General features: G+C 43.6%; 1 protein-coding gene across 1 annotated transcript; it reads right to left on the reverse strand.

Moving 5' to 3' along the window:
* Nucleotides 1–734: 734 nt before the first annotated feature.
* On the reverse strand, nucleotides 735–4478 carry LOC117735446 (transcription factor Sox-8). The gene is made up of 3 exons (XM_034540077.1): nucleotides 3803–4478; nucleotides 3227–3462; nucleotides 735–3099 (listed from the first exon to the last, which is right to left on the reverse strand). The coding sequence occupies exons 1-3, from the start codon at nucleotides 4216–4218 to the stop codon at nucleotides 2345–2347; spliced, it is 1407 nt and encodes a 468-aa protein (XP_034395968.1). The 5' UTR covers nucleotides 4219–4478; the 3' UTR covers nucleotides 735–2344.
* Nucleotides 4479–12331: the final 7853 nt, after the last annotated feature.

Consider the following 12331-nt stretch of genomic DNA (forward strand, 5'->3'; position numbering starts at 1 on the left):
GGATAAAGGGACACAATGGGACCCCTCCACAGCATAATGAATCATTAAAATTCAGCAGCGCGGCCCTGGCACTTGGCTTCTCCCTGGGCTGGTTAGGGACGGCTGCTTGGCATGCATGCCAGGCCCAACTTGAGCCTTCTACCCGCTGGACCAGCAGAGATGGGATCGCTCCTCATTCCTCTCTTGTCTGTGGTTAAACGAAGAAATACTGAGCGTAATGTTTAGGTACATACGTCTGTCAACTTAAGGCGTTGTCAGGTCAGAAGGTTATGAAATTGGTACTAAGCTGTTTACTGCAACGTGTTTAAATATATATATATATAAATATATATATATATATATATATATATATATATTATAAAAGACAGACGAGATGAAAAGCTTATGAGCTCAAGAGCAAATTAACATGTATTTTGCAAAAAACTCACTTGCACGTCCACCTGATTCGATCAGCATCCAATTAAAATGTACGGTGAAAGTTTAATTACTGTCTGTTTGTACTGTGAAAGTTTAATTAGTCTGTTTGGTAAACTGAGAATAATTCCCTAAATGCCTCACTGGTCTCCCCCTCACAGCTGTACAGATGTGAGATCAAGCTGGTATCTCAATAGTAGAGGCATATTCATTCTATTGATTTATTCATTAAGGAACACAAGTTTGTTTCCAAATATATTTAAGAACAAATAATGTACATGAAGTTGAAACAAAAAAAATAAGAATGACAAAGACAAATGTCAAGAAAAAATTATCTTTTTTATTTTTTTTAAAAATGGCCAGCATATGGGGTTAGCTGTGCGAGTGTGAATGAAACTCTAGTTAATGGAACAACGATCATTTTCACAGCCTTTCTCAAAAATTATACACCATAATAATATACAAACACAGTCCTGTGGACAAAACGTGGAGCACGATGCTCCGCACGTTTCTCGTACAGCATCTCACAGAACATTAAAAACCAAGGCTGTAAGGAATGATATCAAATTAAGGATATAATCAGGAGTTAACTGTAGGAATATCTGGTGCTGATTACTGATTGTGTGCTGCCTGAAGTTTGTTAATCATTCAATTCCATAATAAAATACTGACAGTAAGCATTAGAAGGCACAACAACGTTTTGCACGAGATTGCAGCAGAGAGTTGGAACTTGATGGTTGATGAGATAAATATGGGCCCAACACTCACACACTCTCATTTTATCCTCGAGCCCTAAACGCTCTGCTTTGAGCAACGGCTGCATTTAAAGATAACTTTCAGGAAAGAGGTTTTTTTTTTTTTTTAAATTTATCATTTGGTGTGAATGACGTCATGAGATCTCTTCCCAAAGAAACGGCTCACACATTCAGTGTGCACTTTATCTCCCTGAAACACGCAGATGCAGATGCATGTGCGTGCACATATCCGCGTGCCGTTCATCCACGTATGCAGGAGGTCCAGCTGACATGTCACTCAGAGTGCGTGGTGTTATTTTACCCCATTTCCTTTAACCCTAGATCATGACTAATCGCGATTTGCCAAGCATTGCTTGCAGACACCTGTTCTGTCCTGTGCGAGTCAGTTGCTCTGTTTGCTTGCAACTCGGAATGGAGATGTTAGTGGAAAATGATCTTCAATGGAATGACATTAAAATCATAGTACTTGTATTATCACTTCATGTACCTTGTTTTCATTAAAAGCCAAACAGTACTGTAATAACCAAACCCACGATACATGTGTTTATCTACTTAAGAACAAAGAAACAATAATGCATGAACATAAATACAAATAAGACTTGTATGCCAAAGTGACACTTTTTAAGATTTCATATGAGCCATTAAGTTAAGACTGGTCGACAGATGCAAATGGCTGCGATATAGCTCAGGCCGTTAATGTGAATTTGACTGCAAATTCACATAATTGGTCCCGTGTACATTCTCCAATGTATCTGCTTCTCCATCTGCTTCACGACAGACTTGAGCCAAACAGTTTCTCTCCTACACATCTCCGTGGCAGGCCTTTGCTTTACCTCAAGTGTGTGCACACACGTGCAATCTTTAACTGGAAAAAGATGGGGGGGGGGGGGGGGGGGAGGTGTACAGGATGTAGGCGTAGGCGACACGTCCTCATGGAGGAGTTTTGGCTCACCAACAACACAATTTGTCTTTGTCAAACAAGTCTGTGTTTTAATCACAACGATATAACTTTGTATAAAATCAGCAGGCACTTTTTTTTCTTTTGCTTGATTAACGTTCAAAATGGTCACAGGTAGCCTACTACACACACTTCTCCACCTGCCCCTTACTTCCTTCATTAGTAGTGCATCAATCTGAATGAGTCTCTGGTGCGAACTGACTGCTTCTTGTCCCCTTTAAGGTCGAGACAGCGTGGTGTAGACGGGCTGGTCCCAGCTGGAGGCGTTGGGGCTGTGGGCAGGAGCCATGGACAGACTGTTGAGGATGGGGCTGCCGTAGGGCCGCCTGGATGAGTGGAAGTACGGGTACTGGTAGAGGCTGGATGGGTAGCCTGAGTAAGGGTTATAATAGTTAGAGCTCTGCAGGTCAGTATAGTCACACTGGGAGCTGGAGAACGAGGCTGCAGCCGAGGCAGCCGATGTGGCCGAGGTGACGCAGGCCTGGCTACTGTAGGAGCCGTAATCAGAGTGTGACGGGGACCCGTGGGAGTGCTCGCTGTAGTGGCTGGGGCTCAGTTGCTCTGTTTTAATATGGAGCCGGTGCTGGCCCACCTCGCTGGCGGAGGGAGCGGAGGAGGACATGGCACTCTTGCGGCTCCACACTGATCCGTTGGCGCCTGCGTGGCTGTATGAGGAAGTGTAAGACCCACCAGGCACTGGAGCCTGCCCGTGGCTGTGGTCCGGGGGCAGGGTGGAGGAGCCCGAGGCGTGGCCGTTGAGCGGGAGGTACTGGTCAAACTCGTGCACGTCGAAGGTCTCCATGTTGCTGATGACATCAGTGCTGAGCTCAGAGATGTCTACGTTGCTGAAGTCGATGTTTTGCCTATTGCTATCAACAAGACGACGGCCTTCATGTTTCAGATCCTGCTTCACGCCGTGGTGCAGGTCTGTTTTGGGAGTAGTGGGTGGTGTAGGAGGACCATGGGGCTGCCCTGAAAGAATTATGATATTAGACATGAGGATTTTTTTTTTAGACCATTTACAGCCGCCTAAAACAAATTAATTCATCAAATAAAACTTACAAACTAGTTCTCGTCCTCTTAAATCTTAATGTCATACCTGCATGCTCAGGGTGGTGGTGTCCATCCGTCATCCCTGCCAGTCCGATGATCCCCGGTTCAGCTTTGTACATGTGATGTGCCAGTTCTGCTCCTGAGTCTGAGTCGCTCTGGCCTGGCTTCATATTCTTCCGTCTCCGGGGCTGGTACTTGTAGTCTGGATGATCTTTCTTGTGCTGCACCCGGAGCCTCTCTGCTTCATCTACAAACGGCCTCTTCTCACCTTCTGAGAGCAAACTATGGTGAACAAGAGTGCAAGACATTAAAATGTGTTCAGTCAAACAAAAATAAAAAAAGATGCAATTAGTAGACGGCCCTGGTTACTTTCCAGATTTGTATTTATCATTAGGGTCAGAAGAAAATGCCAAATTTCTTTTTTTTATAATATCTTTCTGAATCATTTAAGTTTAAAATCAAAACTTTAAAAAAATATATATATAGTCAAATCCATATGTATATGTACAATATGAGCATAATTATGACATGATTGCCTCCGAGCGTCCTTAAAGTTATTGATTTTTAAGAATGCGCATTTAACTTTTCATCCCTGCGTTTTTCTGTATCAATGTCGACTCACCGCCACAGTTTCCCGAGAGTCTTGCTCAGTTCTGCGTTGTGCAGGTGTGGATATTGATCCGCCAGCTTTCTGCGGGCCGCTTGCGCCCACACCATGAACGCATTCATGGGTCTCTTGACGTGAGGTTTATTCTTCAGAGATCCGCTGCCCCTCACGGGCATGGGCACCAAGGACCAGTCGTATCCTTTAAGGACCTGAGAGACGGCGTCCCGTATGCAAGCTGGGAACCGGTCGTCATCCTCCGAGTCCAGTTTCTTGCCCAGACCGGCAATCAGGGATCCTCGGCCGTCGGAGCCCGTCGGTGAGGACGGAGCGTCGGAGTCAGACTCGTCCTGGGACATGGAGCTGTTTGTGCCTGATGGACTGCACGGTTGGTCGCTGCCACACTTGTCATGCTCCTCTGTCATTTTTAACATTACTTGTTCAGGGAAATCCCAAAAAGGAATCTTCAATTAAAAAGAAAAATCACTCTCAAGTGATGCCCGCAGCAGAGTGGCCAGTGCGCCTTTTACGCACGGTGCGCCACGGTAAATTCCTTCAACAATGTTTAGTCGGTACGAGTCCGATGTTTCCCTTCTGCTTCCCTGTTTGTTTGTCTTCGGTACTCGTGTCTATGCTGTCATGGGAGGTGCAGTCGTGAAAGTTGTGGTCCACAATGTGAGCGGAGGAGCGACACGTTCCAGCAACTTGAGTTGCAGTTTTAAAACCGTCACTCCACCCTCCGCCCGGGATTGGCTGGAACAAATCACCACTTTCCCCCCATTGGTTCCAGCTTTTGTGTGGGCTTCATTATTATTATTAATTATTTTTCTTGTTTTCATGTGTGAACCCGTATTGCCTATACTAAAGTGGCACAAGCAGTGTGGAAAATGATTTTACAATGTTTTTAAGAAACGTAAATGGCCCAAAAAGAGTTGCTATTGTTATTACTTCAGTTTTTAAATGTGAATAAGTTAACTCACATTTGGTAATATTACTATTGCAATAAAGGCTGATTAAGTATTTGTATTGTTTCATATATTACTACTGTTCTGTTGATATACAGGATTTGAGTCATTTAGAATAAGAGTTTTGATGTTCGAAACACATTTAGAATGTCAGGAAAAGTTAATTTCGTTTAATAATTATGTAAAATGTCTCTTTGAGTATAAATCCATATTTTAACAATTACTCATCAACGTTTTTTTAGGCAGGTGCTGTGTGTGATATTAACCCTTTCATGCCAGACGGTCTACTCCAAAAGAAAGTATCGTGACTCTCACCCCTAAACCGACAAATGTGTGTTGATGATAACAAACAAAACAATGTCACAAGTCTGCGTGAGCTCAATTGTAGCTTTGATAAATGATCAGAATTCAGAAGATATCCGTTTTGTGATCCACATGTCAAACACCATGTGAAGCCGTCTTTTTTTTATGACACTGAAGATACACAGAGCAGAGGAGATAGCGGGGCAGATTGAATCACTGCCTTTGTTAAAGGCGTCTTTGTGTTCATGTATCGGGGGATGATGTTTATCACTGGCCTCCCTGTGAAAAGACAAGGTGTGTTTGTGCTACACGACAGTTTGCTTTGCTCCATGCAGGCTGCAGGTGGCTGAGGGAAGAGGAGAGTTTGTAGCTTGGAAGTTTCAGAAACTGCAGTTTCCACATGCAGTGCAGAGTTAACTGCAGGCTTGCACAGTAAGGTAAGAGGTTTCATTGTCTGACTTTTGGACTTTTGTTTCTTCAATATATAGGCTTAAGAAGCAAAGGCCTTCTCCAGTGAATTTAAATACATTGTGTTTGAAATCTGTGGAAGGATCATGTGTCTGCCTTTATTTAAACATGTCATACAAAATAATGGAACATCTCTATCACAAAAGTGCTCCTTTGGTCAGTCCAGAGCAGCCTGTCTAACAGCTGCTGTCAAAACACTCTGTCGGGTCAAGTTCAGTGTGTGTGTGTGTGTGTGTGTGTGTGTGTGTGTGTGTGTGTGTGTGTGAACAGACAGACAGGACAGCGGCTATAGTTTTCAAACATGGGTGACTTTGGCTTCACTCTCGTCCTGCTCCACACATGGAAAAGTGTTTGCATGTGTGTGCGCACGCATGTGTGCGCAGAGAAGACTCTAGACTTAAGCATGTGTTATATATGTGCGTATTACATTGTCTATCGCACATGCTTATAACGCAAGGCCGTTGTTCATTTTGATAATGAACTAGTTAGCACTCAGCGAATAGAAACCTCCATTAAATAATGAATTTGCTGTAACACACAAGACATAATCACCGACACAGAAGTGTAATTGATTGTCTGATCCTTTCCCTTTGGATTTGCAATACAATCTGTGTTTGTGTCAAACGCAATGCTGGAAATCCCTGTTCTCAATCATCGAAACGGCATCAACGGTTCCTGGCTCAAGTTGTCTCCCCACCAAATGTCATGGAAAACCTTCAGTCGGGGTCGATGCATCCTGCCAACAGACAAACAAACAGATGAAAAGTAATCAAACCAGTGTGTCATATAGTTCAAACATAGTGCTTGGTTTCTTCTTTTTAATTTATTTGAAAGAATAAACATCATTTTATTTTGACATGATTTTAATAGCTGTCGGTTAAGAGTATTAAAGCCAGCCTATTGCATTATCGCAGCTCAAAACTCCTCATCAATCACCACATCTGAAAAGGCTGAAAGTAAGTCAGGGTGAGCCCAACGTGAGTGGCAGCTGCCATCAGGCTGCTAAGCTGGTCTTGGTTTACTGGAGACAGACTGCCCCCCCCCCCCCCCCCCCCCCCCCCCCGCCTCTATAGTTTGCGGGCTCTGAGCTCTCGATTAGAAAAGGAAGGAGCAGCAGAGAGGTAAACCGCGCATGAACCTTAAGTGTCCCGAAAGAACGAAGGAAGGTTTTAATGTTCCCATTTTTTGCGCGAGATGGTTCTCAAAGAAAAGACCGGGGTGAAGATTTTAATTTTTAGTTTTTTCGGGTCCTTTAGCAGAGCATGTTGGCTCATTTCTGATGGGCCCGAGTCGCTTCTAACCCACATGTAAATGATACTCTCTGGCTTCTAATGTGCATACACAATTAAATTACCCAGTCACCCACAGGAATCCTGCCACTTTCGTCTCGGCTTCTGTGTTTTAATAAACTTAGGCATATTTCTCCACTTAAAACAAGTTATTAGACGGAGTATGTCGAGCAGCTACATTGGCATACATTGTGCAGTTTGAATATGTCAGGGTGAACCAGATGAGGAGTTCATGAAGGTCATGAAGTTCATTAAAAAACTTAAGTTGAATAAATGTGCAGCATAATGCACGTGAAACATATATTTAATATGGAAATCCATATGTGTGTGCATGATGTATACATTCTGCATCACAAGAATCCTGAAAGATGTTTTGTATTTTTTGTATTTCCACATGGAACAACTGTGGAAACCCGTGTCTCTACAGCCCAAACCCAAACAGCAGGCCTTCGTGTTGTTGAATAATCTCCCTGATTGCACACTGAGTCCATGTAAGTTCACTGAACTGGGGAGCCTGGCATGGCCTCCCCGTCACCCAGACCATCCCCACCGCTGCCTGACCACATGTGGAATAAGCTCCTGGGCTGCTAACAAGCCACATACTTCTATCTTTGGTTTCACGCACAAGAAGGTCATTAGTGCACGATTTACAGATGCAGCAAATGCAACTGGAAGATAAGAGATAAGGATGGCTCTGGGGAGAACAAGCTGGAGATATAGGACCTGCTAATGCTACATTTTCAAGTTGAAAGATGTTCCAGGCGGGTTCTCACACAAATTAAAACGACTCTCAGTGATGGATGTAGCTCCTCTTCCTCTCTGTCCGCTCTCAACTCATCCCTTCCCCTCTAGAAGTTGCGTGGTGGATGTTTTCCATTTTGGTCTGTGGCCAAATGTATTTTCCAGATTTTCTACTTAGTGAGGTCGAGGACCCGGGGATGTTTGACTCCACTGGTTCCAATCACAGTCCAACCCCCATGACAGCTGCTGTGTGTTAGGACCTCCCATTGACCCCTGAACCTGCACTATCCTAAATTCATTCTATTAAAACACCATAATGAGGGGTTTACTGGACCAATTGCAGGTTTTATTTAAACCTATTAGAGAGGTGGAGGGGAGGGGTTGAACCGGGAGGAGGGAAGGACGGGAGTTTTGAAGAGCTTGAAGGGGGAGTGTTTGTGACTGAAGGAAACAATTAGTCCAAAACGTCTCAGGGTGTGTTTGGCCTTCGGCCACGCTAGTTTTTAATGTCAGGAGTATAAAAAGAGCTCAAGTGTTTCCAGATTATTTGCAGTGTTTTTTTCTCCCTGACACATAACTGTTTTTTCGAGGCAGCCGGTTCGCTCGTGATAGTAGAGATTATGGACGGAGAGGTTCTGGAAGCTGTAGCAGCAGGTCGGGAAGGATCACGTTAAATCATTCTCCAGTTTCCTCGAGGCTGTTTGGTAGTGTACTGACTTTCATGACGTACAATCGGAAGTGCCTGACGGCTTAAGGTTTTAACACAAAGCTTCTGTTTGATCGTTGCCTGAAGGTAAAGCTCAGACTTGATTATTGGAGAACAGCTCAGGGAACTTCCATTTAATATTCCCTCTACATTCTTGTATATACAGAGAGGATCTTTAAGCAGGATGACACTTCCCATTGTGTATCTTGTCTCAGAGCTTTCCCAAGGGAAGCACGGCTCTATGTGGGTAATTCTTTTTTTACACTTTGTAATCTGCAACCCCGTCTTTCTTCCCTCTCATCTTCACGGCATATGTTATGAATAAGATTTGCGGTGTGCTCAGTCTTTCACATTGTCTGCTTTTTTTTTTTAATCCTCGTTTCTCATAAATCATCTTCCTAATTTTCCTGTGAGTTATGGTGCGGGACATGTAGACTTGTATAGGACGAGGCGGCAAGAGAACAGAGAGCCCACCCCTTGACTTTACGGGAAATGGGAGGCCGCTCTACAAAGGAGAAACTATTTAGAGGACTCGTCTGGCTGCGGGGAGTTTAACTCACAGCACTCGGATAACTGTGGTGGATTGTTTTTATTTGCCGATTATTAAAACAAGAATAAAAATCCATTCGCACTGCTCATTTTTATGTTCCTTGTTTTACGAGCAGAAGATGAACATTTGCACATGCATGCACACAGAGTGTGTAGCAAGTGAGAGCAGTGCACACAGAACAGCGCAGTATGAAACAAAATATCTTGTGTACAATTAATACATCAGGGGCTAATTTATAACCTATGAAAATGATAATTGGTGAAGTGGATCAAAATTCTCCAATTAGGCTTTCAGAGTGCCAGCCGAGAGGTTTAATGTTCATGAGCAGCAGTTAGTCTGTCCTGTCTCCAGCCGGTCCTGTAACCTCTTATAAACGCTATACACTGTAAAACACGTCAGCTCACCTGCTGCTAACTGCATGAAGAGTTGTGATCATCTGAATCCATAGGCAATTATGGTTTTATTATATATATTAGTTATATGTCCATGGTTTGATTTTGGTTCATTTGCAGCATACTTCAAAGTGGTTATTGCTTTAGTGTTCGATTAAAGGGAATTCCCACTTTTGTACGTAGTGCATATACTTAGTATTTATTATAACGTATATTGATATTTTTAATAGGCATGTTTGAAGCTGCAGAAAAACATTACTCTCCCCATCTTTCCCCAACATGCTGTCTTTTGTCAACGCGTATCCACGTTCCCCTATAAACACCCATCAGGGTCCACCTTGCTGACCAGAGAAACCAGCATGGCAACATTATCCAGAGATTAGCACCATGCGCAGACACAGCCAGCCACAGCACAGAGCCTCAGATCTGTTGTCAGAAGGGCTCAAATGAAATCATGCTGCCTGACATGTCATCACCCTGGGAATGTAGCTGAGCGTTGCACTTTCTCAACTGGCCACGGCAGCAGCCATCCATCCTGTATTGGTGTTGGAACATCTGCTTCTTTTTTATTCAATTAGCACCTAATTGTTTGCTTTTTACTTCGGTCGAGTTTATACGCTTGGACGATGGTGAGGAGTGCAAAGATAATAACACGGAGTCCTCTACAGAAAGAGGAGGAGTGCACCAGGTAGTCCTTGGTTTGCTAATCGTATCCACAGGCGAGCCTTCATTCAGGATTAAGCTGGTTTGGTTCAGAGTGTGAGCGTGTGTGAACCCAGCTCACAGAAACTCTGCTGTGCTAACGTCATGCTAGCTGTTGATGGTCGTTTAACGCATCCAAAATGTGAACCAGACCGTCTTGTTGTCTTGGCTCGTTCATCATGTGCGTTAAATACAGGATGTCGCGTGCGTGTGTGTGAAGGCTTTGGCGGAGCACTCTAACCATTTAGTTTTGCTGTTGAGAGAGTAATTAGTTACATTTCAAATAACTTGCCCGACCCTGGCTATGTCATGGAAATAACCAGAGCCAGCACCCAATCAGCATCCCAAAAAAACAAATAGATCAGATCAAATAAATCCTGTACATAAAGATGACATAATGCCTTTTGAAAGCACTTTTATGCTTTTGATCTGTGGATAGTTTCCCTGACATTAAACTATAACATGCTGTATGCTTTCTCCACCAACTGTCACGCAGACATCTCTTGCCTCGGGCAGAGGAAGAAGGAAGCACTTGTTAACCGTTTCCACTGGTTGTAGGTGGAGGGTATTTCCTGGTAGCCACTTCACTATTTCCAACTGCTTGTCTGGCTGTTGCAGACATGCAAAGCAATAAAGGGAAAAGAGCGTCTCACGCTGTAGCTTTCAGGTGCTTCATATAAAGACGAATCAGAAACACGTCGCTTACAGCGCTCCTAGCAATACGGATGTTAAAACTAAAGCGGGTTATTTGTGTTGAGTTTGTCGGGTTGTTGTGGGGAGTTTTGGCCATGACTGCATGCTGGTGCACAGCTACAGGTCACATGTCGTGGGAGTCCAAGGTTACCAGGGTCACTTCCTGCTCCCTTTAAAGAGGTGCAGAGCTCTCGCCGGGGACAAAAGAGACCACGGAAGTACTTCTGCAGCACGGAAGATATAAAGAGTCTTTTCAGTCGACCAGCGAGTCTGACCTTTTCATTCACAGAGGAATTTAACTTTTCAGAGGAAAGTAGCTTTCTTTGGAAATGTATCTCTCTCCTCCGTCTTCTGCTGCGTATTCATGCTAATCCGGACCAGTTTTAGCGTATATTATTTATGTTGTTTCTATTTGATAACTGACAAAGAGAGAGAGAGAGAAAAAAAAAGAGAATCCTGTGTTGCATAACTTGGTGACAGAGTCACCTTTAATGATCCGAGTGTCTAACCTCTACTGACTGGTGACTCTGTTCAGCTCGGAGGACTATCAGTGCGTAGATGAAATTACATATCTACAGAAGGTGGTCAAATCATCAACATTTGATTGGATTACATCTGCCCATGTGTGTGTGTGTGTGTGTGTCTCTGTTCCGTCTCCTTACTAGCATTTGGCTCCATCACGTCCACTTTCAAAGATTTGTATTTCTTCTAATTTCAATATGTTTTGTGTTAGCCAAACATTTCAATTAAAAATATTCTGCTTATTTTTGCCAAATTGAAGGGATTTTAAGCACCCACAGTCCCGCTCCACCTACCTCTTGTGTCTCCTAATGGCAACCCCTGGGACAGCTTTAACTCCATTTAACATCAAATATAAATCCACTGAGCTATAGGGTCCCTCGTTTAACAAGATGCTGTTTCATGGTGCTGTGCAAAACTCAACCGACTTTTATGGATTATATTAAGAATATGTCATTGTCGGTTTATGAGATTGATTATTGCATTTATGCTTTAGAGCTTTGACCTGCCCCGTTTGGTTTTGGGGGTTAATTTATCATCTATAATTTGACAATAGTATGTCACTCTATAGGCAGACTAGGCATCCAAGGGTAAACCGGAAGAATCCTCACAATCGGAGAAATTGTTTGTACAGTGCATTTGTACGTGAATGTGCATATGCATGTTTGTGTTGGTATGAATGCAGCGTGCAGACCATTTGAGTGGCCCATCAGTTGTCCACATGTGCTTTTGGAAAATTTGGTACCAAACTTAATCAGAACCAATGGACCTTGCCCCTCCCCCTCCCCTCCCCCCCTACCTAGCAGCCAGATTTTTTCTTCATGGGTGTGTTTATGGCCTCAAACTCAGGTACATATATTTATGATGGCAGTAAAGTGGGCCGCTGTAGTTAATCTCCTAATGACGTCTCCTTTCCTCTGCCACCAGTGAGTCTGGGTTCGGGCCACAGGGACCGATCGCTGGAGACAGGATGGGGGGAACGGGGCCTTGTTTTGGGGATGCAAATTCAGGAGTGCAGGGCTTAAACTTAACTAGGTTTATGGCTCAAAGTAAGGTATAAGACAGGGCCTTGCTTTTTCAGTGTGACTTGCAAAATGACATATATGTGACTGGGCATATTCCAGAGGTGTGAGTGCCAGGGGTACATTTCACTAATGGGAAACAAATGGGCAAACACTTCTCAGCTTTCAGCTCTTTATCTTGTTTTAGGGCATACATT

Source organism: Cyclopterus lumpus, chromosome 8 (assembly GCF_009769545.1).
Source record: "Cyclopterus lumpus isolate fCycLum1 chromosome 8, fCycLum1.pri, whole genome shotgun sequence".
Taxonomy (NCBI): Eukaryota; Metazoa; Chordata; class Actinopteri; order Perciformes; family Cyclopteridae; genus Cyclopterus; species Cyclopterus lumpus.

What these genes read in the sequence shown, in the direction of transcription:
- LOC117735446 (XM_034540077.1), bottom strand. Translation starts at nt 4,218, where the DNA reads ATGTTAAAAATGACAGAGGAGCATGACAAGTGTGGCAGCGACCAACCG. An exon ending in ACTCTCGGGAAACTGTGGCG is followed by an intron (nt 3,463 to 3,802) that starts GTGAGTCGACAT and finishes TGTTCACCATAG; the next exon opens with TTTGCTCTCAGAAGGTGAGA. An exon ending in CCACCACCCTGAGCATGCAG is followed by an intron (nt 3,100 to 3,226) that starts GTATGACATTAA and finishes TAATTCTTTCAG; the next exon opens with GGCAGCCCCATGGTCCTCCT.